The following is a 25578-nucleotide window of genomic DNA, read 5'->3' as shown; positions in this document are numbered from 1 at the left end:
GTTTTACGATCTATAGCATGGCTACACTGGCTGCACCACTCTACATAAGGCTTATTCCCGCGGAGGTAGCATCATCACTAATTTCTATGGTATAACCGGCATAACCACTGATACGTTGACTGAAGTTGTATCACCTGATCTCTATATTCTGCGTCGCGCAACTCAAGTCAGTAAACGGTACTATTCATAGGAAAGACAACAAGAACAACAATAACTAATGTTACCGTGCGCTCCATATACTTAGCCAGTGTGACTACTCGTCAGGCAATTCTGGAACACCTGGAAATGTCATGGAATTCTGAAATTCTCGAATAGTCTGCTATGATAAACAACCGAAAACTACCAACAAGAGGTTTTCTATTCGGGACATTGAATTTCAATGCAATTTACAGTTAATGAGGAGCTGCCGTAAGTTAAATCCGCCGGGATTGGACAAACTCCCGGAACTAGTGCCTAACTGAAGTCGATTTATTTTTATGCTATAAGGGGTGGGGGCAGTCCAAACCACGATTCATACCATACGAATAAACATTTGGAGGGGAGTACTTTTAACTAACTTCAGACATGGAAATGCAGTAAATTGAACCATCTCTGATCCTAACGTGCAAGAATACCGATTTTACACATAATTTGTATTTGCCAACTCTTTACATCAGCTGTAGAAATATTCTAAACCCAAAGATTGACTAGATAAATTCGGAGTTTCTTATTGACCAGTAAAATTCGCAACTTCCACGTATAACATTGCCACAGTTTTATTGGGACGTACTACTAATGAAATATCTTGTTGGATTTGCGAATCCTTACTTAACATTCTAGTCAATCAAAACTTGAATACTAAAAATGGAAATGCCGACTGAAGTTGATGCGGAGCAAATCAAGTCGGCAAGTATTCGTTTTATGTGTCAAAATACATGCGACTGAGTGAGGACCACTTCAATTCTGAACTTCTCAAGGGTCTCAAATTTGAATATCAAAAAGTATAAGAAAATCCTCTATGGGAACCGAATTCCATGTCAAGTCTTATATCTGTTATATTACGCTTTGATTTGTTATTACGGTAGACATCATCTGCAGTCATAATATTTTTAGGTTATCGTTTGTCCACGTTGCTAAGTTTTGAATTCACTAGCTTGTTTTAAAGGACTAATAATTCCTTAACAACTCTAACGTAACCCAAATATTCGAACGTATTCCCAAATTGAGTTCAAGAAAGTTGTCATTCTATGTAACACTTGTTCATATGAAGGCCAATCTAGATTATGTATAATAGAGTTACCAATATCTTGTACCGTTGAAGTAAAATTACGAATGTTGATCTATTACAACTTTCAGCAAAAGTAATTTAAACGTACTTTCGTCTTGTCCTACAGTCTGGTAAAAATTCGAAGTGTAACGATATAATTAATCGTTTAAATTTGACATAGTAAAATATTTAATAAAACATATTTATTATTGGAATAATTTTATAACTTTTCAGTTTAGAGACTTCTTGACATCATACAATAAGCTATCGGAAATCTGCTTCATTGACTGTATAACCGATTTTACAACACGAGAAGTGAGAACCAAAGAGGAGAAATGTGCGCTGAATTGTATGGAGAAATATATGAAGATGAATCAGAGGGTCTCCCAACGCTTTCAAGAATTTCAGATGATAGCCAATGAAAATGCAATGGCAGCAGCTAAAAAATTAGGTCAATTACGCTAATAATACTACATTTATTTTTGGTCATTTAGAATTTTATCAACAAGTGCTCCTCGTTCTATGTTATATGCTATTAGTATATCAAAAACGTCTTACTATATGAATAAACTAACGCATGAATTTTATAGAAGTAGTAGTGTATTTATTGTTATATTATGTTTTTAAACATAACTTCCACCATTGGCCCATCTTTCATGAACGAGTTTTCAAAAACCCTAATAGAAGATGATAATAATTAACATATACAGTATTCCAGACTGTACTGTAGGTAACAACTTAACACTATAGTTATAAATTATTATAATCATTATTTCAAGTGATATTCCAAAAATAAATGACCGGAGATCTACTTACACCTCAAAAAAAACTGATATACATCTTCGAGGAATTCTTGGGCATGTTTCATCAAGATCTGGTTTAGGCACAAAAATGTACAGAAGTATAGTTCATGAGACATGTAACTGTTGTTCTGGTAAACCTTAGTATATCAAATGCTTGTAAATAATATTTCTTTATGTAACTGTTCTTTACAGGCATTCTTACAAATGTTTTAAAATATAATTCAAACACAAGACAGGATTGTAAGTTTCTCTTTTTATACAACTAAATACCGGTGAAGCGAACGGAATTTTCTGATAGAATGAGAAAAATTACGAAATTCCGGAAAAAACTGCACAGAACGTCAGCAGATAATAGCGAAGTTTAATGAATTCACAAGAAGGGGACGGAAAAATAAAATCGGCTACATTTCTTTTCGCAATGTCATTGATTTTCGCCTTTGATTATATTCAACCATGCTATCAAGGTGCGATGGAGCTTGATTTAAGTTTGAATTATACTTACAAAAACTGGTTTATGACTGTAAAAATCGGCGTTTTCAGAGAATTGTCATTATGCAAGAACATATGTGTAGATTCGTAATAAAATCTCTATAACATTTAGCTAGATTTGGAGTGACCAAAGCTATGAAACTTTGGTTTTATTTGCAGGTCTGTACTTGGTATATCCCAGCCAAAGTTTACAGTTTGTGTCAGGCTCTCGACAGAGCCAATACCCTGTATTTGGTTTGTAATTTGTGTACCAAAATTCACACTTGAAATAGGTAGCTCATTCTCCTGCATTTCCGAATCAGGATTTGGCGAATTTGGTGGAGTCTTTCGTAGCCTTTTGTAATCGGATATTCTATTCAGAGAAACTTGATCGACGCAAATGGCTTGGGTCGTATGGCGAGTTTTGTATAAAATTGGACAACTCAAATCACCCTTCAAACTTAAGCTGTACAAATTGGCAAGCCTTCGTAGTTTTTCACGCTCAGGCTGTCGCATTGGATGCAGCTTTAGTTCACTTTGGCTAGGGTCCTGTAGAAACCTTGAAACTTTTTCGTTCGCCGAAGTTATTATAGAATAACCAGGCTTATTATCCACACGGCGTCGCCCAGCTCGAATTTCTCTGCCACTGAGTCCATCTCGAATCCATTGCATTCTTTGACGATAATTTTTTTTCGCCTCATCGGTTAAATGCTCAAAGCTACCGTGTAGTATTACTTGCAAAGCCGGATCTGAACTGACCTTTTCTTCATTTGTGCTGTCCCCGTCGTCCCACCATCCTGAATCTCCAATCCAATCGGATTGCTCATCATCGCCTGAAAGCCAAAATTTCGTAATTGTAATGAACACATCACTTGAAAAAAAAATATGCGTGTTTAATAGAATGCCTTCAGAAATAACTTTGTTTTTTTTTTTCCATCTCCCACTTCATGATACTATAGTTCATAACAAAATATTGAACTTTGTGAATGGAAAATGCAGAACAATTTTTTCAAGCTGTACCACATCGAGATTTTGTAGTTGCCATTTGATTTGATTAACACGTAAGAAATCCAATTCTGACGTTTATTTGATAATAATTTTTCTATACAAAGAACGGAACTTTCTATGATAGAGTTTGAGTACTTATTTAGTTTTCTTCAAATTGGCGCGTAGTAAAATTTGTCACTGTACAGATTTTTCGAAAGGGTGAAGGACTATGTTTACGTAATGTTGAATATCTCAGAAATCGTACTGCTTAAACTTTTCTATAACACGCCAATTTGAAGAAAACTAAATAAGTTGTGAAACGTATAGTATATAATATGTAGTATATAAACGTACCATAGAAAATTCCATTTCTTGTATAAAGAAATTATTATCTCCATCGAAACATCAGAATTGGATATCTCACGTTTTAATCATAAAAAAATGAAAAAAAAAAAACAGAGCATTTTCCTTTTATGACGTTCAATATTACATTATCGACTATAGTTTCATGAAGTGGTAGATCGGCACCCCAGTATTTCAAAGTATCTTAATGGAATACAGTATCTATATAACTTAAACACATGTTATATTTAAAATATAAACTCACCTTCGCGGTCTTCATCGTTGGTAATTATTCCACCTTCAGAATCACTCGATGAAATACTAGAGTTAGAAATGCGTGAGCAGTCCATCACATCCTCAGCTTGCATCTTACCACGGTTTTTTATTTTTGAATTACGGTTTGGTTTGGGAGATCGCATTTCACAGTCAATTGAACGCTCGCGACATGACCTCTTCCTTTTGCCACACCTAAAATCAACATGATATGTAATTATCTACTCCACTGATTTGGAACATTTTTATCTTAAGTGAACAAACTGAAGTGAATAAGATTGCGAAACTGTCTAATTACCATGTTTCATGTCTAAGTCTGCAATCGTTCCGAAATCCCCTTTTCTTTTTGCCTGACAAACTCGGGATCATCGTGACAGTCTGTGAAGTTGATGGATTAGAATCAGAGTCGATAGCCATTCGCTTGAATTTTCTTTTCCGTCTAGTGTTAGCTCCAGGTGCAAAATTTTCATTTACTGAATCACTTTCGATGTTATTGATATTTTTCAAGTTTGAAAAGCGAGCGAATCTTTTTGTCTGGTTATTGTCATCGCTGTCCGACTGATATTTTGAGACTGTCGCACTTTTTGGTATGCGTACATCGCATATAGAGGACGAACTATCATCTGAATGCTTATTTGCACTCAGAGAAGCTGAAAAATTAATCATAAAACATTATTCAGTATCTATTATTATTATTATAGTATGCAATTGCCACTAAACTCTGTTCGTAAATAAAAATCATTTGGTTTAGTATATAATCTATTCCTCTGCCACTTATACTCACGAATATTTCCTGTTGACCTTGCTCTTCTCCTGATACCCCATCTACGCCTCACATTGGCGCTGTTGCTACTTTCTTCTAACGCAAGGGTCAAGTCGTGAACAAGAGCCTCCATTATAACTCTTAAATCCACAGACGCTGTTTTTAGGGCACGCTCCATTTGAAGAATACGCTTTTTCCTTGAAATTTAATCGTGAACACAATTGGAAACAACTGAATTAATTCAAATTTTCTCTACTCTTCACCCCACAAATCTAGTGTTTGTGATAAGCAATACAGGATTTTTAAACATTTTTTTAGTCGTTTATCAATTATTAAAACATCGAATAAAAGCTACATTGTAAATAAGGTATCTTAAGCTATCTAATTCCATCACTCCAATGTTTTCTTTCAAATGATACATTGACTAAGCAATCTGGAAGGCCTTATTTTGTAAAATTGAACAGCCTTGTATTTATAGTGAATTCTTATGTTTAAAAAAAGCTTCAGGCATGGCTTCATTGGTATAGAGCCTTTCTCACGACTGCTCTGAATATCAAAACTGACAATAAATACAAGGGTGAACTGCAGTGACATTGGTAGGATGTGCAAAAGTATAGTTTTGATTTTTTTTAAAAAAACATTGCATTTGGTATATCGTGATATGTCAAAACCGAACCTATTAGTCCTTGTACAAGCTAAACTGCATTGGCTAAACTAATGATATGATTATGCAGACGTTCATATATTAACAGTTCTAATCCCGTTACACCCACTTTTTCTTACAATTTAACAGGTCATTATCCAATTTTAGATTGAAACCGGACTCCCAAAAGTAAAGTATTTTTTTCACTCTTGGTAAACTCAAATGTTACATTAATTGTTTTCTTTTCAACTGCATGTTTGTGTAAATTCAAAAATTTCCCAATTATGTCACAGCAGAACGTTCATGAATATCAAGAAGCTGAGAAGTTCGTGTAGCTAAAGATAGTTTCATGTATGCAAAACCAACCTAGACGTTTCTTTGCAGTCATGCAAAAGATTGAAACATGAAATCCATAGATTGAGTGATTGAAGAAAAAAATTGCCACTAATTTCAGTTGTTACGTTATTGTTACAAAGTTACAATGACTGTATTTGTGTATTACTTTATAAAGTTTTGATGACTTTTTAAATTGGAATTAATTTGATATGGTTCAGGTTTTATTGCTATTCTCTTGATACTTTCGAAAGAAGTTCACAAAATGTTTTGTACATCATATTCGCCTAGTGAAACTTGTTCTCAATTTTTTAACCAGGGTGGCCACTCAATTCCGCTCACGGAATTCCCTGACATTTCCCGGTTTTCCAGACGGGTGGCCACCCTGTTAACTGTGCCAACAAAAATTGAATATTTTTCCACAGCTTTGTAATTAAATGGTACAAGAAATTTATAAATTCATTCCAGTTATATAAAGCTGTGTTTACAATTTTAACATTTATTTATGACAAAATAATATTGAAAGTTTAAAATAAGTTATTAGACAGTCTCATAAATCTAAGTGGAAAATTAATATGTAAATTGCACAGAATAAAATTTGAACAAAAGCTTACAAGTACAGCAAACGATTGGAGTAAGTGAAAAACTCACATAACCGTATCATGAAAAATCGTCACAAGTGAGGTGGTTTATAAAATGTTACTTAGCTTCGATCATTCGATACACGACATGTAAAATCTCATAGATTATATCAGGTCAGTAACGGGAAGGAACAAAATAGAGAAAAATATGCCTATTCGCCTGGATACGATGTAACAATAACAAAAATATTCATTTGTAATAACAATTTAGAGATTACAACAAGTATTGTGTAAGGTGTAAAAATTTAATTTGAATGTTACATGCAGCTACAACTCATTGAAAACTCGTATCACGATAGAAAGACGTGCAAACTTCAAACGTAGATATGTACGTATATACTAACCAAAATTCTAGTGATTTTGCGTGAATAGTCTAGTAGATGAAACAAAGCACCATTAACATATCAGAACACAAACCGCAACAGAGTCGAACCTTTCGCGAAACTTTCCGAGACAGAGGAAACGGACGGGGTCGTGGGGGAGCATCGCTCCCAGCCGACACTAACTCAACCGGGACCCACCCTGTCGAAGAAACCCCTAAGGTTAAGACAATTCGCACTAATCCCAAGAAGGATTTCAAGTCCAGGGATATCGTGCTGGATTTGGCTCCCAAAGCCAAAAGTTCAGTCGCATCAATGGAGAAGAATGATCCACTCATTAATGATCTGCTCACTATCGAGGGAATCAACGGTTTCGTTGAGGTAGCTCGAGAGCGCACATTCCAACTGGACTTTAGCGGGTACACTCAAGTCATCCAAACATCATATGGTGCCCAGAGGGCTTTCGATAGATCTATGAGGAAGTATGTTCCTTTTAGTGCCTATCAATATTATTGCACAGTGGCACTTTAGAAAAGACTGTTTGATATCTCAAGCTCAAGAGGTCATCTCACTCTTGAACATCTACAGTTATCTCAGGCCCTAAATTTTGACTTTCCATTACCAACAGATATCTAAATGTATCTGCAAGGGATAGGAGATATTAGGTATGCATCTGGACGAGAATTCCATTTGCAACTCCAAGCCACACTGACTGATCACCGGGTTAACGGAATGGTCGGAAGCTATGGTATCATTGATGCCAATACTTATATATTATATGAAACGATACCCGCGCCAATCATTTCCGTTCTGAAGATGCAGGCAGATCTTATGCCTGTTGGCCCTATTCACTGGGATCCTCCAGAAGGTCTTCGTCCTAATCTAGAGGCCGCTCAATTGCCTACAGAAAACCTTTTAGGTTGGCGTAGAAAAGAGAGGCTGTCAGAAGATCAGCGTGTGACCCTAGAAGCAGGTGGGATTACAGCTAACGATGTGTTTCCAAGGAACATCGCAAATATCCCAATTTTCCAGGATTTACTAAAATCTGTGGCAGATCATATTGAAAATTCAAAATGTAAAGCGATCGCAACCTTCCCAACTTCAACTACAGGATCCTTAGCCCAAGTATCCTTTATATCACGTTCACCAGACGATTCAGAACCTGAACCACTCCGTAACATAGCAGCAAAGCTAGGGAGAACTAACAGCTACACTCAAGCTGTGTCAGGAATAGCGTCTTCATCCGCAATTATGCGATACCGAATCCAGAGGCGAACGAATCATGAAATTGATTCTATATGTTATCGGTTCGCAGCTCAAGCCATACCACAACCATGGCTTCAGAACGTGAACCAGATTTTCCACACTTCCAAATTTCAGAACTCGATGGACGAGCGAATTATAACTCGTTTGTGAACAGAGTTCGAAGAAACGTAACTCGAGATTGAGTACCAATTATCGGAACCATCCCCCCCCCCAAGATGTAAGTCGTATCACATATGAACCGCATTCTTTGTACATTACACATGTTTATTTAGTTTCGTTACTAATTTTATTATTATTATTCACCAATTATATATATAAATATAGTTCTGACGAGTGTGGACAGAAGGGTTCCTGTCACCTAGTTATTCATGAGAGGTAAAAAATAATTGAGCTCAAAATCGTGCAACACAGATAGGCAGCACACGGCGTATATAAGTAGCTCATAGCTGCTGATCGCACGCACCTTGCGTATTGTAATTTTGTTTGTATGTACGAATGTGTTGTTATTATTGTATCAAATGCGTGCCGAGTAGCCACGCGATTCTATTATATCGGTGCGACCATCTTTACGAAACAGTTGCAAGCGGTAGCAAATTTTTGATCATCTTCGGAGATTGTTGTTATGTATGTAACAAATGATTTGACGGCCGATCAGAATGTGTTGCCTAACATGCGTGTAAGCGTGTGTGTGTGCATACATACCCTGAAATCAAAGCAAATTAATTTTCAAGTCTCTTATTCCCATGAAAAGACGGAATGTTATTGGCTAGGAACGATCGTTCGACCAATGACGATCCATTGATGGAAGGAACTACAGGGACGCTGGTTCGTACGTCCATGCATGTACAAGCTATGCGCGACTGTCGCGCCACAACGTTAATCATTTACCTTTGATTAAGATTTTCTTTTGCGAGTATTTTTACACACAATATCTGTAAATATTTATTTCTAAATTTTAACGTCACAGAAATATCTGACGAAATGCGATTTGAGAATGCGCAGACATTTCATAATGAATCTCGTAGTAATTATCAATTGACAATCTAGAGGAAAAAAACTGTAGATGGGAGTAGAGTCACAATCTGTAAACATGACAAGATCAACGTGTATTTATTCAAGTTATACAGTCGCTCATGCGCTTCCTGAGTATAAACTTTCTTTGTCATCGTCAAGTCTCTTCCCTTAATTAATAAACCCTAAAACATATTGAACGATCATCTCATCGAAGGGTCTTGTTCCGTATAATTTTAATCTTCTCTACTACGTTGCACTGCAGTCAGTGGGCGGAGTTTAAAATCATCGCTTCGCCATTCGTTTAGTATTTAAGTTTAGTTATTGTTTTATTCTAATGCGATGCAATTAGTAAAAGCACGTACATATTACGTCTTCTACACCGGTGGCTTGTCTCGATGATTATAAGGCAGAAACCTGTGGAAATTCAAAACTATTGTGGACGCCTGTGTGGCAGTGGTGGCTTGCTGTACGGGGACTTCCGGCTTAACATTTTACAGACGCTGAACAGAACAGCTCGGTTCACAGATCACATCATATAGGTTGGAAAGAGCTAAAAGTTTTGCTCGTTACCGATTTTAGCCGCGAGGTTTGTGCAAAAGTTATGCGAAAGTTCGGTTAGCGAGTCAAGCGTGATTAAAAAACAGTGACAAGTGTTTATGGCGTGATGTTTTTCGGTTATATTTACTGCTCTCGGAGAGTGTATATCGGCAGAGCTGTGTAAATAGCGTGGCAGTGAATTAGCGGACAAATGAATGCGGAGTGTACCATAATAGAAGAGTGGACATAACGCGTTTAACAAACGTCAGGGTGTAATAATAAGACGTAGCTTTGAACGAAATAAAGCAATTAAATACACCTCCAATATTTATATCGTAAATATTTATTTATTCTTCGGACCTCTTTTTTTTGCCTCTGCTGAGTTTTCGGGCACGAGTGAGAAATATGGATGCGGCGGACGTAAATGGCGGGAACGCCGAGGTAGTGCCTAACCTCGAAAAAGTTGCAAACTCAAAGGCGAACGAGTCGACGGAACTCGGGGACGCGATTGATATCAGTAAGGAAGAAGACGCCGAGGTTAATGGAGACCTGAAAATAACGCCGAAGAAGGGAACCCTCGGTAAGAGAAAAATGCGCAAATCCAAGGCCAACTCCACCAGCATCATCGAGAGTGGTTCCAAGCCAAAGACGAGAGGTAGAAAGAGAAAACTTTCTGAGAGAGAAAATGTCAGCTCCGAAGAGTCAACTGAGTTCAATGGGTTCGACGTTCAAGGTGCTGGGAACGAGGAACCTGGTAGTCATGTGCTCAAGAAGCTTATCGGTGAGTGTTATGATCAATATTGCATGAGTTGCTCGGCAAAGCTTTTCAGCGACATTTTTCTTTATATATTTAGAAATGTAAGCGAGGAGGTTATAAGGTTGATTTTGTATTTCGAATATACCTTGAGTCGTCGCTATTTTTTTCAAAACCATGCGATGAGTGGGAATTTCGCACGTAATACTACAAATTCAAGTACAGAATTTTTCTTACTGTGATTAGGTAGCGCGCTGTGAATCATCGCTTAATTCCGAGTTTAGTTTATTTGTGACGTAAACGCTAAAGCTTTCCTGAAAACTTTCTACTTGGAAGAAGATTCTCTTTACTATATAATGATACACGATATAGCAAAAAAATCTGAAACTCAGTTACTCGGACTAGTGTAACAGTTATCCATAATTAGTTTTATATTGTGCCAAATATTTCTGACTTAGGTAGAATTTATTCACAGTTTCATCTGTTCGGAAATAATTTTACATTTTACTTTCCCCATGCCAAAGTGTTAGGTCTGGGATATCGATTTATCTTTTTTAATCTGAAATTGATTTTTATCGTAGGTAAAAAGTTGTATTGCGTGCAATATTTTCTACAATGGTAAATTGAACCATGCATTTTTTTTAATAACAGCTTATTTTTGAAATTGTTCCATCCACCATCCATCCTCCCATTTTTGGTATTGAAATTGCTTTTAGCATGGATTGTTCGCTCATTGTTTGTGCATGAATGTTTGTAATTTTTCTGGTTCTTGAAAATTGTTTTCCACAAGAGTATATTAAGACCCCAGTTTACAACAAATTTTTTTTTATGATCTGTGATAAGATAATAGCACAATTTCATTATTATTGAAATAGATCCCCGACAGTACGATATTAGGATATATTTCAAATTTTTTTCGAATGTTTATCGTATCATATCACTTTTCTAATTCTAAGTACAATTTTATCAATGATTATATAAATTTCATTGCTCTACCAAAAATCAGAAGAATAAAATTGATTTTCAAACTTGATAGTTTATTTATCCATACAATTTTGACCGTGGAAATCAAATCCTGTTTCAATCAAGCAATTGTTTCACTGGTATTTGTTCCGAATGCTTCACAACACTATTGCTAAAATAATCAATAACTATTCTATGTCTCTTCTGTGATCCTATCTCATCTGACAGTCTGTTGCATTTACATACGCATGATGCATAATGCTATTGTATAATTAAATACTGAATATAAATGCAAGTTAGTTGGAGAAAAACAGCAAAAGAATCTCTATTTCTCCATATCCAGTGATTTTAAATTATCACGCTGACAACATTTTGATAAGGAGCAATTGTTTAAGGCAGCTCTTATAAATTTACTAGGATGCTGCATTTTATGAATCGTGTATTTATTTTTTTACGATTGCTGGTGTACTGGTATATAGTAACTGAAGCGGAGTTAGTTTTTTAACATATAGCAGTGCATTAAAAGTCTTTTAATTATATATTTTTATTTAGTCTCATTCAACATTTAATATACCTATTAAATGTTTGTCCAAATTTCAGCCGAAGCTGAATCAGCAGATGTGCCAAGAAGTAAACGTCCGAAACGTTCTATATCAAAAAATTCCTCTAAGTTATCTGAAAAAAGTAATGAAACAAAAAGTTTGGCAGAAAAAGATAACGATACCGATTCGGAAGATAACAATATGCTAATTGACGATGGCATTGAACAAAGCCACGAACAAAGAATTAAAAAAGAGGTAGAGGAAAAGTCAGAAACTGATTCAATTGGTGGTCCACATAGTTTAGAATCTGAAATTGAACCACAAAAAACAGAGGAATCATCGGCAAAGTCTGTGAACTCCTCCTCTACAAACAGCAGTCCGTCTGCAATATCCCAGAAGTCAAAAGCCAGTAGAGTATCTCGTGGCGCGAGTCCAGGTAGTGCAATCAAACAAAAGATTGCCGTTGACTTATCAAATCCCGCTTACAAGGAACCTTTCAAGTATGGGTGGAAACGGGAACTCGTTTTTAGAGCGGGAACGGAGAATAATTTGAAAAGGATGGCAGACGTTTACTATTACACACCCAAAGGCAAAAAAGTCAGAAGCTTCAGAGAAGTCGCTGAGTTTCGTAAGTTTTGAGATCATTATATTGATAATGATTAGCGGACTAAATTGTAGAATTCGTCAGCCTGGCTTAATTGAGTTCTACCTTACACCCTAAGAGGTTTATTTCTTTATAAATATTTCTCTTATAATTACTTTTTGCAGTCAACACAAAGGAGCTCACTATCGATAACTTCACATTCTTCAAAGAGCCAATCGGCATTGATGATCCAGAAAAAGAAATAATTAGAGATGCTAAACGAGTTAAAGTGAGTATACGATAACTATTTATTGGACATATTTAGGGTGGTATTCATAACCAGATCTCAACTCACAACAATGTTCTACATGAAGACTATCTCATTCGAACAAACGGATGTTTCGTCGTCTTATTTTAAGACAATCTATCACGAAGTTCTTACTGCCGGTAGTCTTCCTCTTCTTGAAGACTGTTTTAATAAGAATTTATTTTTTGTGTACTTCCATCATTTTCACGTTGGGTCAGCTCATTAAAATGCTCGATTCGTGCTTTCTATATTTGTATGACTTTCGGACATTTCAGGGTTGTTCTTTGTCCTTGGTTAAATTCATATTGAAATCACGGCATCGGTATATGCACAGCAAAGTTTTATGTATTATGTATATTTGTTTTAAAATTGAAATAGAAACACTTCAGAAAATGTTGAGCGTTGAAAAAACTTCTTGAGGTTAGTTAAAATATGAACTAAAACAAAATATTTTACATCTAAACGATACAAATAATTGAAACCATGAAAAGTGACAAGTTGACGGTAAAGACTAGAAATAGCACCCGTACCAAAGTTGCAGCTGAGTATGACAGCCGCCGACAAATTACTCAAGAGGTAAGTGAGTAATTCATTTTTCCTATATAATTGTTTTTACCCAATTGTTGGTATCAAATTGTAACACAACATACTTAGCCTAAAGTTGTGGTACCAACAAATCTGTTAATCGATGGACAAAGTATTAATATGTGGTGTTGGTTATTGAAATTTCTTCATATGTATTTAATTGATACTTTATAAACTAATATTTACTATTGAAAATTAATATGTTTCGGTAAATTGCCTAAAATACGTGTTTTATTGTAGGGAAACTTAAATCACTTGAAAAGACTGCGGTCCAGTAAAAAACGAGCAGAGCAAGATCCACCTACTATAGAATATCAAACACTGATAACTTCGCAAGGAGGGCTTGAAGAGTCAGAAATGGAGCTAAATGGGAATTTCGATGCAATTCGTTTGTGCGCTTCACATATGTCAGAGGCTCAATTAGGTAGTAAGTATTATCGATTGAAAATTTTTATTCGACAAACAGTGCCTCATTTATTTCACATTGAAATTTTCGTTCCTGTAGACAGTTGCGATACTGTCTTTACACTCAGATCTTTATGAAATTTAAAGATAGTTTAGAGGTGGAGTTTGAAACAGTAATTTTCACCAGTTTGAGTATTTAACCATCACTACTTGCGGTTTTGCAATTTAATATTTACATGGAATTTATTCAAGCACCATTATCTGACAATGCGGCTATTCATGTTTGTCAAATTCATGTGTAATTCATTTTAGACGTGGCACAAGAAAATGAAGAGCAGCAATCTGACGTCAGTGACGTCATGGAAGAGAGCACTCCATCAACCTCAACACAGTTTGCCTTATCACACAGTACGTAGTGATTATTTTTAGCTTTACTAGAGAAATGTTTTTTTTATTTGTTTACTCACTCCGTTGCATATCTTGTAGCTGACAAGATCATCTTCATGTATTATGCTCAAATATTGCAGTGAACTACATGATTCAACCAGGAACCAATCTTTCAAGTTTAATTTGTGGGTCACAGCAACTCACAATGCAGACTGATGCCGCTATTCAAGAAGCGAGCTTGAAAGTCAAACGAGTGAAGCGGTTAATTGTACATGATAAAGAACTAGCAAAACTTCGTTGTAGTTACGAAACAGAAGTGGGTGAAATCAGGAAGAAGTATGAAGAAGAATTGAATAATATGAAAAAGAAGCATTTGGAAGAAATTCATAGCTTGGAACTGCGATTTGCGGAGGCCAGAGTAAAGCAAGCTGAAATAGAATTACAAACGATGGTACAGAAATAATTATACGTGTTATGAATATAACAGATAATACGAGTATTAAGACGAAATGTAAATAAATAGTTGTATGTATTACAACGTTAATCAATAAAAATTTTATAGTCAGAATATAACACAGTCTAATATTTTATACTTACAATTCTAATCCCTGGTTGATCATTATGCAGCTGATCAAAATCTTTTTCAGCGTCTTATAATGTTCTTACATCAAACGAAATATTGACTGAACGTATACAATCGACAACTTAAACAAACAGTGGTGAATTACAAATGTGACACAAAGGTTGTAAGTTTTCCACTTACTTGTTATCGAAATTGCATTGTATACTACTTGTGTATTTAATGATCGAATCATTCCTTTTGATATGCATAGCAACACATACTTTCAAATGCTAAATACCCTTCCGAAAAATGCACATAGGTTTTTCATGAACATTAGACTTTCACCCAACAAGGAAAATTAGCTGATATGTTGGAATGATTTCACAAGTTAACGAAAAATAACATATTATTGCATACTTATGATGTGATAAATGCAAATCATATTGTTATGGTCACAGAACGCTCAACCATTTTGAAGCTACATTTCCAGTGAAGTGGGCTTTAATACTAAATCGACACAGGTCAAAAATTACATTCGTCACAAAAATTTTGATCTATACACTTGCAACAAAAATTTTGATTAATACACTTGCAACAAAACCTTATACTTTTTATGTATAGTTGTTAGCATTGTTCAGGTCATCTATGACCGGTTTAAAGAGAAATCTTTTCATTTAACTGTTACTAATCTATGTAGCATTGAAGATTGATTTCAACATTAGATGTGAATATGAATATATCGCCCTACAGTATTTATTCCGGAAAATCGGAAAATTTGAGGGTATTTAGAGCTTTTTTTTTATGGTCACTGTCCCATAGTATACACTGTGTACATAGTATACATAGTATACACATTGAAATGTTTGTTTAATTACGATGATTTAAAATAATCTTTAAATTTGAAGTTTCTTCTACAGTTACTTTTTGAACTGCGATTTGATCACTTTTATTTGATTGAAATTGTTCGAAAGATTTGTGTCTCAGAAACAGGAAATTTCTATTTGATATCAAACACCGCACACAGTGAATAGCTCCATAAGAAAGTACGTCATTATTATTATTTCACTTAATGTTATGGGAAGATTCGCTTTTTTTTTTTTTACCGCTGCAGACTTCTTATTTGCGTTTTATCATTTTTATTTGCCAGGATTCTGGTCCAGCGACACCTTCCCCTGCAAGAAAAGGTCCAGGCAAGAAAGCAGCACCGGCAAAAAAAGTTATTGAAGAGACTCCATCAAAAGCAGCTGGCAAATCTACAAAAGTAGCAGCAAGTTCACTTAAAGTTAAATTGCCAACAAAGAAGGCAACCCCAAAAGGTACTAGTTTGTTTTAGTACAAACTTCTTACATAAATTTTTCCTTAATTGTTGCTGAAGTGGAAAAAAAAATATTTAGTTTGTATAATATGCCTACTCTTTATCCTTTATTTCTTACATCAGGTGTAGACTGAATATGTGCCAATGATTTTTTGTTTTCTAGAATATAATGGTATAAAAATCTGTTTACTTTAATCAAACCTATGTAAGTTTGTGTTACTGTTTTTGTTCATGACATTCTTAACTGCGATAATTAGAGTTGAGAATGACGTGAGTAATGAATATCAAATATTTTTGTGTTCATTTTTTTTATAGCTGAGGTAAAACCTCCGGTTGAAGAAAGTGAAATGCTTCCACCACAGTGGAGTTCTCCACCTGCGAGGCGTACGCAACCTACACCCGAGAAGACACCACCAGTAAAAACTAAAAGGGCTTTGAAGTACGTAAATTTCACTTTCATTTTTAAACACTTCATGTTACCTTTACCTTTGGTACTTTAACCGCTTGCTAGTTTTCATGACTAGCAGTACTATGTTTAGGTGGGGTAACTAATTTTGTGATATACAATCAAATACGTTTAAAACATTGCAATAACGATTTTGAGAGCTAATTAATTTGACACTAATGCTATAGCGTTTGGTATAAATAAGCCATTACATCTTTTAACCACGGTAGCTTACGCTTTATGCTGTATCATAAAACTAATTATCTATGGGGGTAGTGCTATCAGTATTTTTTGGAACCATCGGAAGTTTCTGAAAACATTGATAATATTTCACAGGGACTAATTACCTTTTAAATTTCAAAGAATTATCCTAGTTCAAATAACGTTAATTCACATTCAAATTAAGGAGAATAAAATGTATCAATTCTTTTGTATGATTAGATATAAATTTTTGGGAAAAAATGGATCAACAAAAAAGAGATATATACGTGAAAAATGACAAACAAAAGTCTTTGTAAAGTCCCACTTTGCAGATATTTAGTTCAAATATGTAGCTACTAATTTTTGTCGACATTTGTTGAAGTTTTCTGTTATTTGCAGGAACAATTTTTCAAATTAATCTACTTCGTTTCTCACAATCTGAAGGTTCTATAAATAATTTTCTAAATTTCAGTCTGCCAGAGACTAGGGATCGAGAATCACAACTTACGCTGTTTGTAAAAACGTAGGTTGGAAAAAAATAACGGCTCAAAGTTTTAGTAAAATTTTTTGATGATGATGTGTTGTAATATTCAGTTTCAATCCTAAATGTATTTCTAAATCTCACAGAACTCTTTTCTCACGAATGGAATATTTTCTTTCATTATATATTTAGTCGATGTTAGAGTTACTTTTGCACACGTCGATGCCTCTGTCCAAAATGATTTTTTGTTCTTGAACTATACTGTTGTATAGGTATTGAAATTTTTGCTTAGTAAAGTTGAATATCATTATCATTTCACATATCTGATGTCCATAATATGAAAATACAAGTTACAATTCAAAAGTCCAAGATGCAGATTTCTTTTAAAGTTAATTTTACAGACGTACATTTCAATGAAAAATAAGTGAATCTGAGTGCGCTGTTGCATGAATTTTTGTTCCAAAATTATGAACTACAATCTATCTATTACAAGTCTTGGTTTTTTTGGACGTGTTATTCGCATTGCTGTATCATGCACTACCTCATCATTTCCAGGATAATATATTCATTGGGCTTCTGTGAACACTAATTCATTAATATTCACACATGACTGCGTTAAATATCTTACACGCATGTTAGTTGTTCATATAAATTTTGTCATCTTCTTGTGCTACTGCCGTGCTGATGTTGACTATTTTATTTTACACTGCACAATTGTTTTATTGTAAAAAATATATCTTTGTTGCATGAAACTTATTAACATTCGGTGATGTACATCAATTGTTAGATTATTTCTCGTTTGATTGAATTTTTTTCTTTATGATTTTAGCAACCTTTATGATTTGCTTGATATAGATGTTGAAGAACATTTTTTAGAGTAGAATTATACAATATGTTTAAATTTTAAACATCTTATTGCTTCAAGTCTTATTTAAAAAGGATTTATTGTTTCGATTTTTATAATTGATTCACAAATTAGTACAATAATACGGAACTAGATCATCTGCTTCGAAAAATGTTCCTGAAAATTCAAGATCAAGTAGTACAAAAAAAATTTGCTTTCACAGAGGCTGTATTACAGCAATTACTATGCCCTATTACTAAACGAACATGCCAAAGCTCACTTTTATTTACATATACGTGTGATATTAATTTAACTTAACTTAATCTCAGGTTTTAATACATTTTTTATTTTGTTTTATATAGATATTTGTCTTGTTAGAACATAGAAACAGTTTATAATTGTTGAAAGGTCAGATAGATATATGTAACCTGTTCGATTACCTTGAATTCACAATTGAAAAACCTGCCTTCCTCAACGCTTCCAAATTCCTATTACACTATTTGTCCTGTCAACCTTTTTTTTATTATCTCTTTCTCCTCCATCCATATCCTCGTACCGGCGCACATCTTACAGGGCCAAAGTCCAGGAGCCCTGCAGTATACGTTGTTCTTCGAGTATGGGGTTAATTCCCAGTCTTCAGTGTCGCGTCTGCCTCTGTCTTTATCATCCCGAATGTGTGGATGGAGTTGAATTTACTGGCGGCAACGAATATGTGTGCAAGGTGCGTTTGCTTATTTTACAAGACTTAGCTCATACCCGTTTACCAAATTTGATTTGATTGTTTTTCTTCTCATTCTTCTTATTCTTAATTTACTTTTATAAAATTTATTTATATCATTTTGTAGCCATAATTTGAAAATTGATATCTACTGGTGATGTTTGAAGATTTCTTCCAATCTAGTAGACTCCCTATATATTAGTAGGATGTAATTTTCGTATAAGCTTAGGAAACCTTGCCTTTTATTTTCAGAATTGCCAGCAGGAAAATGAAGATTCGTATCAGCAGCGTCAGCAAATAAGTCAACCGTTGACTCCGCCACCATTGATACCAATAAGTATGCTAGGAGCCCAAAATTCTAAATCGAAACATTCGTTGAATTCGACACCTCCAAAATTGCAACGAATACCAAAATCTGAAAATCCAGATATGCAAATCAGAAATACTTTGAAAAGTTCGAGATCTATAATGAATAAGAAGTCACCCATTGTTGAAAAGAATGAAGGTAGCTGGTTTACACATTCAAGGAATGAACTTTTACATAGTTGCGATGGTATGTTACCAAAACCAGCGCAAAATATTGCGTTAATGGCTGGTAAAAAGTACATTGTTGTGCCCAAAAATAACTCTATGGCTGTGCAACCTGCCGTTACAGCTAAACAAGACAAGATTGGTGATAAGCCACCCATACTTAAAGAGAGTTTGCCCACCGAAGTTTCTAACTCAACAGAGAACTCATTTTCTTGCTCGACTCTTACCAGAGGTTTGACAACAAAACTTATGAAAACTGAACAAGACAAATCTAATTTCGACATAGGATACTTTGCACGAAATGTTTCGGACGTAACGACCTCTACCTCCAATGAATCTTGTACCGAAATCGACTTGGTAAACAGAGACGATAGTCAGTCACAGTTAAAGAATATTAACGATAATTTGTCAAACGATGTTTCGAAAAATTCAACCCTAAGAACTGATTCGGTAGAATTGAACCCGTCAAATCTAATGTCTACACATAAAGAAATGACAATGGTCGTCGACGTAGAAAATCACAGAAATTTGAAAACTACACTTGTAACGCAAACGTCTAAATCAGATAATTCCGAAAATTTGGAACTTGGGGACAAAACCTTGAAAAGTTCACAAAACCATGTTAATTCGAAAGGGCCGGAATTCTCGAGGACACACAACAAGTAAGTGTGATTCTGAAAATATTTGTTTTTCTTTACAAAAAAAATAAAAAATATATATAATTTTTTTTTTGAGTTCAGTTATTTATTGGGTCAGGTTTTATTCCCTTCTGAGGTTTTGGCAGTTGCTTTGTACATATTGTATTTACAAGATCGTATTGCTATGTTCATCGTATAATTAATAACACTGAATTTAAATTTCAATGATTAATTCATTCACACACGCATATATATATATATATATGTGTGTATATTGTGTGTGTATATATATATATATATATATATATATATATATATATATAACGCTATATATATATATATAGACGTATATATATGATTTTCTTACTGTACTTGAACACCAAAGTATTTCTATATTTTACAGTTGAAATTTCATCAAATAGATTAATGGTACCCAGAGGTAGTTGTAATTACTTCTGACAAACTCACGATATTGCCTCATGGAATTATAATTATTTGAGATCATTTTTTTTTTTTTTTTGCAGTTATTCCTCTAAATTTACTTTGAAAATCCATATGTAATTGTATTAAACAAAGTTTAAAAATCTTTCCTTGGCGTTCGCATGATTGTTTTCATTGTACCGTTAAGCTGTTAAGCTTTTGATGAGTATCTGGTCTCAATTAAATTAACAAATAACTGGTAAAATTTTTGTTTCTTATCGTTGAACCGATGAGTTTCCAGTGTTTTCAGACTACCCTGATAACCAGAAACGAATATTTTTCAAGTGTAATGCCATTTTCATTTCATCATTTATTATGGATTGTAAATGCAATATATACTGACGTTTATTATATTTGGAAATATAAAAAAGACAATAAAGATAAAAGAACAAGAAGCAACATTAAAAATGAATTTGATTTTGATTTATGATCGAAGCACACTGCCTTAGCTTCGAAACGTGGCCAATTTCTGTTCAAGCATAAAAAGAAATGATAAATCGTTGAAAATTCTTTAAATGGTAATTGTAGTATCAAGGTAAAATATTTACAAGTGGTATTTATGGCAAAAGAAAAAAAAAACCACCTTTGCAGGAAATCTTATTCTTTTCAGAACCATGTCTAAATTAAACATTACGTTAATGCTACAATTATGGAGATATCATAATGAACCCTGTATGGTGCTTCAGTGAAAAAAATCTAATTCATTTTTACTTTTTATATTTACAGATATAAAGACATGTGCGAGCCGAAACACAAAAACACTTAGTGCGTTCTCCCACAAAATATTCCTAAAGATCCTATCCAAACACGTTGTTTTCCTAACTTTGTGCCAATATTTTTGTCTTTGATTTTTTTTTTCCTTGTCTGCCATTTCGATATCTTTTATTATTAATACTCGGCATTATTGAATTCATTTTGTGACCAAATCAAGCATTACTAATTTGTATATAATATCTTTGCTTTACATATTATATTAATTTCGTCTGGGTGCCAGTATGTAAAATTTGTATTTAGGTCCGTTTGTACTTTCTCATGTTCTGAAGCTGCACAAGTTGTGATTATGCTTCTATTTGATTATGAATTGATATCGACTATTTTCGTTTTTGTAAGTAATGTACAGTATAGTGGTCACGTCTTAGGTATCCTGATATTATTCGTGAATTGGGTATTTAATATGTAAAGAAACTGTTTTCTGTTTTTATTACCAATATGGTTTTATTCCACATCGCACCAATCAATACTTGAATATAAAGTGTCAATTCGGAATGGTTACTTATATCTAGTTCAGTACCTATGGCTTATCAATAAGTTTTTAAATACTGCATTTGAAATGGTATGATGTTGTCACGTTTTCCTGTAGATTACCCGAGGACATCAAAGAGACCATCTTTAATGAGATGTCAGGTTTCCACAGAGATAAATCTAAAGAAGCAACATTGTTCTTTTAAATTTCAGGAAAAGGCAGCTGCAGGTCGAAAGTGAACAAAGGCAGCACTTCATGGTATCTGTTTGCGCTGGTTATCATGCCTTGTCTCGAGTATTCCAATATCTTAAAGTACAGGAGCTTCTTAGGGCAGCTCGGGTGTGTAAAATGTGGCGAGATCTAGCTGCACATCCTGCATTATGGAAAACAGTTCGTATGAAAAACAGTCAGGTGACCGATTGGGACGGTCTAGCAGAATCGCTGAAAAGACATGGAACTCAACATTTGGATCTGAGAAAAATGCTGGTGGCAGGAGAGTCTGACGATATTTGGAGGAAATTTGTAAACGTCATTCCACGTGTCACAAGCCTAGTTAGGCTCGAGTTATGCCGGTGTCCAGTATCCGTTGTTGAAGATGTAATCAAGACCTGTCCGCAACTTGAAGTACTGAGTGCTATGACGATAAAATGTGACTCTCTTAATTTGGGGTCGGTTGGAAACCTGAAACATTGCTTAGAACTCAAGTTGAAAGCGATAAGTGGAATGTCCTTGAGCGGAGATCTTACACCACTCAAAGAACTGACGCAACTGACACATCTGGTAAGTCATCAGTTAGTAATTTCACATTTTACGTTACTTGAAAAGTTTTTTAGAATAGACAATCTTGTGTCTATGATAGAGAAGCGCATACCATAATATTGTCCTGAACATATCTTCAGCTTTTTGTTTCACTATTTTCACAAACCAATTACTAGCAGAAGAAATATTTGATTGTACAAGGGGAAAATGTCTAGAACTATGAAATTCAGATTATTTTAGTTTGTAACGTACTTCTGTGTTGTTAAATTATGGATCACCATTTTTTGACCATTTACAGAGCTTGACGTCTGTCAAAGAACTTGGCAAAAAGAAAATTGATGTTATAGAGTCGTTGACGAATCTGGAAACATTGGAGCTTGGCGAATGCTCAGATTTCCCAGATAAATTTGGTACAGTAGTTCTTCAAAAGCTAAAGAAATTGGAACGTCTCAGATTAGAAAAAGGACAAGGCTCCTGTTGTACTTTTGACATTCTTGAGGGTGTCTCAAAGCTTGAAATTCTGAATCAATTGGAATTGGTTAATTTTGATGTGAAAAATGGATTCGACAAGTATTTAGCGAATTGTAAAAACATCAAAAGATTACTGATCATACCAACGTATATATCCCAATCTGCAACGTCAAACAACATGGTCCTTGGAGGAGTTACTGAGCTCTCAAATAATTTGACACACTTTGTGTGGGGAGTGACACTTGAACTATTGAGAGTGACCGAACTTTTCGTTGATCAGTGTAATCAGATGAGTAAACAAGTTACAGGAGATTCCATACCTGTTTTGAAGCCTGTTCCATGTTTGAAGCTAATTGAAGATATCGAAGATGAAAATAGTGACGCACTAAAAGGTAAGCTCAACTGTTTTTTTTTTACATTGTACTATTGTTTCTTTGGTACAAAGATGCATGAAAAAGTTGTTGCTAATATGAAAATTACACAAAATGCAGAGGAAAATTTGTATTTGAGATATTTTGAAATAATGAGTCTTTTATTACACAAAAATTTTTTCGTTGTATCGTCTTATATATCCTATATAAATTTATAGTGCAGTGTTATCATTTAACTTTCTTATATTTTATTTCAAACTAAAGTTTTATGTGTTATAATTGAATTCCAAATGATCATCAATCGACTATTGATAATTTTAATTACAGGTGATGATAAACAGCAGCCAAATTTAACGAATCCGCAGGTGGATATCTTGCCTCTTCCGCAATTACAAAAGTTGCTTCTGACTGCATTACCAAAAACACGTGTCAAAATTTTGAAGATTCCTTTCCACGCAACTTGGCGGCAAAGCATTTCAGACTCTACTACCCAGTAAATAAGAAAATTACCAGTAAGATGCAGACAGAATTCACAAAAAAAAAAAAAACTGATGAGTTTTAAGTTAATACGACTTGGTTGCACAATTTATCATAAAAATATTTACGAACTTAATTAGACAGGATTATACATCAACCCGCAGTGTATTTTACAAAAATTTATACACACTTGAAATAAATTAGTCATACGTACAGATTGTTCTCTAAATCTCGATACACTCAAGAAAATAGTGAATGAAAGATTTTGGCATTAAATTCAGTTCGCTTTCAGAAATGAGGAAACTGAGTTTAAGCTATTTAAACCTAATATGTTAAACTCTCAAACTTGACGTTGACCATACACAAAATTTTGTTGGTTTTTAATATATAATCCCTATGATGTCGATTTCACAGTCAAATGTATTCAGACTTCAATCACTGGTCAAATAATCACAGGTTCTTAAATCCTTACCGAAAAGATTGATTTTTGACAGTGATATGCCCATAATATAAAGGTCTTTTTCGGTCAGACCAAGGAATTCGGTATACTCTTGATGTTGACTTGGTTTGGTTTACGGCCCATCTACTAAACTTTGAATGTAAAAGCTATTCCTATATGGTCCTCTATGTTAACTATCACAAAAACTTTGCAGAAGAGTTGAAAATGCATTGATGTTTTTTCACGCATAAGGACACTTTTTTAAGACTTTTCTTGGCACTCCATGATGAAAGATTCGAAACGATTGGTTCGATGATTCTGAGTTTTATTATGTGATTAGCAAGGTTAATTTTTTTAATCCAATAGTACGTATATTGTTCGATGCATGGAGAGAATAGTTGGTAGAGACTGTAGCAACAATAACTAAGAAATAACAATCATTAATCAATTGGAAATACAGATTTATGGGCATATGAAAATTTTTAGCAGTCGACTCTGGAATTCATTCTTGCAATAACTTGTTGCGACAGTTCAATGTAGGTAAATAGGTACGCAACTGCTAAAACTGACAATTCTTGAGTATTGGTTTTTGAAAGCCTCAATTTCCTGTCCGTGCATAGAATGTTTTTTTTTTCTTATTATAAGGAACTAGATGATACTTTGCTAAACTAAGAACAAAGGATTGTTTTATCACGATATGTGGTTTACGGTAATAATTTATTTTATTCAATGATAGTTGAATGTTAACGATAATTAGGGCGAATCTATTCGCATGGAGTGTATAATGCTGATTCGGTTACAGAAATCGTGGAGTCAGTTGGAAATAACATTATGGACTGTTATGCAAAAGTGGCAACCACATGAATAATTTCAAGGACACTACAAGACTCATAGAACGATATTTGCAAACCGTTATACTGGTTTTTTAATTGCATTAATTTATAGACCTGCGTTTGGAAGGTGTTACATTGAAGATAGATTGATATTTCGATTCTTCTGGTTATAATTCGTATACACAGTGAGAATGCGATGCTAACTTTATATTTGAGAGAAAGAGAAATATAAGTGAAGGAAAATGAATCATGTTATTAGGATGTATAAAATAATGATATACCTATATTGTAATCGTTAGCAATATTAAGGCGTAAGAATTTTTGAGCTGCAAAAAAAAAAAATTAAAATGAAAAAGAAGAAACGGAATGGAGTAAATTTACATCTAGTTGTATTTCTAATGAGGAAATTAGTTTTATTATTATCTTTTTTTTCAATCCTCCTTATCAGTCCTAATGTAACGTATACGCCATCTTGCACATAAACCCCAAAGCGAAGGAAAACGAAATATCATTAACATTAATATTGCCTATGTTACAGGTAGAATTGAATAAAAATCGGAGAAGAGTATTACTTGTACATTCTGTACAGCTTATTTATAAAGGGATAC

The 25578-nt window shown here is 34.3% G+C and overlaps 3 protein-coding genes across 5 annotated transcripts; 2 read left to right on the top strand and 1 right to left on the bottom strand.

Moving 5' to 3' along the window:
• The first annotated feature begins 499 nt into the window (after window positions 1-499).
• On the top strand, window positions 500-2649 carry LOC107226985 (mitochondrial import inner membrane translocase subunit Tim9). Its single transcript, XM_015667978.2, has 2 exons — window positions 500-885; window positions 1481-2649. Exons 1-2 carry the CDS (start codon window positions 844-846, stop codon window positions 1709-1711), a joined length of 273 nt encoding a protein of 90 aa, XP_015523464.1. The 5' UTR covers window positions 500-843; the 3' UTR covers window positions 1712-2649.
• On the bottom strand, window positions 1829-7057 carry LOC107226983 (G patch domain-containing protein 2). Its single transcript, XM_046744249.1, has 5 exons — window positions 6933-7057; window positions 4904-5079; window positions 4418-4769; window positions 4112-4314; window positions 1829-3350 (listed from the first exon to the last, which is right to left on the bottom strand). Exons 1-5 carry the CDS (start codon window positions 6983-6985, stop codon window positions 2647-2649), a joined length of 1488 nt encoding a protein of 495 aa, XP_046600205.1. The 5' UTR covers window positions 6986-7057; the 3' UTR covers window positions 1829-2646.
• Window positions 7058-9170: 2113 nt separating this feature from the next.
• On the top strand, window positions 9171-23837 carry LOC107226988. Of its 3 annotated transcripts, XM_046744232.1 has the most exons (11): window positions 9171-10417; window positions 11954-12523; window positions 12664-12767; window positions 15872-16040; window positions 16355-16478; window positions 17158-17208; window positions 18584-18731; window positions 18981-19921; window positions 21833-22400; window positions 22678-23242; window positions 23549-23837. In XM_046744232.1, exons 1-11 carry the CDS (start codon window positions 10042-10044, stop codon window positions 23716-23718), a joined length of 3786 nt encoding a protein of 1261 aa, XP_046600188.1. In that variant the 5' UTR covers window positions 9171-10041; the 3' UTR covers window positions 23719-23837. The 3 variants fall into 3 exon arrangements, with proteins under 3 accessions (XP_046600188.1, XP_015523470.1, XP_015523471.1); XM_015667984.2 differs by lacking the exon at window positions 17158-17208; XM_015667985.2 differs by lacking the exons at window positions 18584-18731; window positions 18981-19921 and having other exon boundaries at window positions 9176-10417.
• The last annotated feature ends 1741 nt before the right edge of the window (window positions 23838-25578 follow it).

This window comes from Neodiprion lecontei, chromosome 6 (genome assembly GCF_021901455.1).
Source record: "Neodiprion lecontei isolate iyNeoLeco1 chromosome 6, iyNeoLeco1.1, whole genome shotgun sequence".
In the NCBI taxonomy this organism is placed as follows: domain Eukaryota; kingdom Metazoa; phylum Arthropoda; class Insecta; order Hymenoptera; family Diprionidae; genus Neodiprion; species Neodiprion lecontei.
This window is presented reverse-complemented; position numbering and strand designations above follow the sequence as displayed.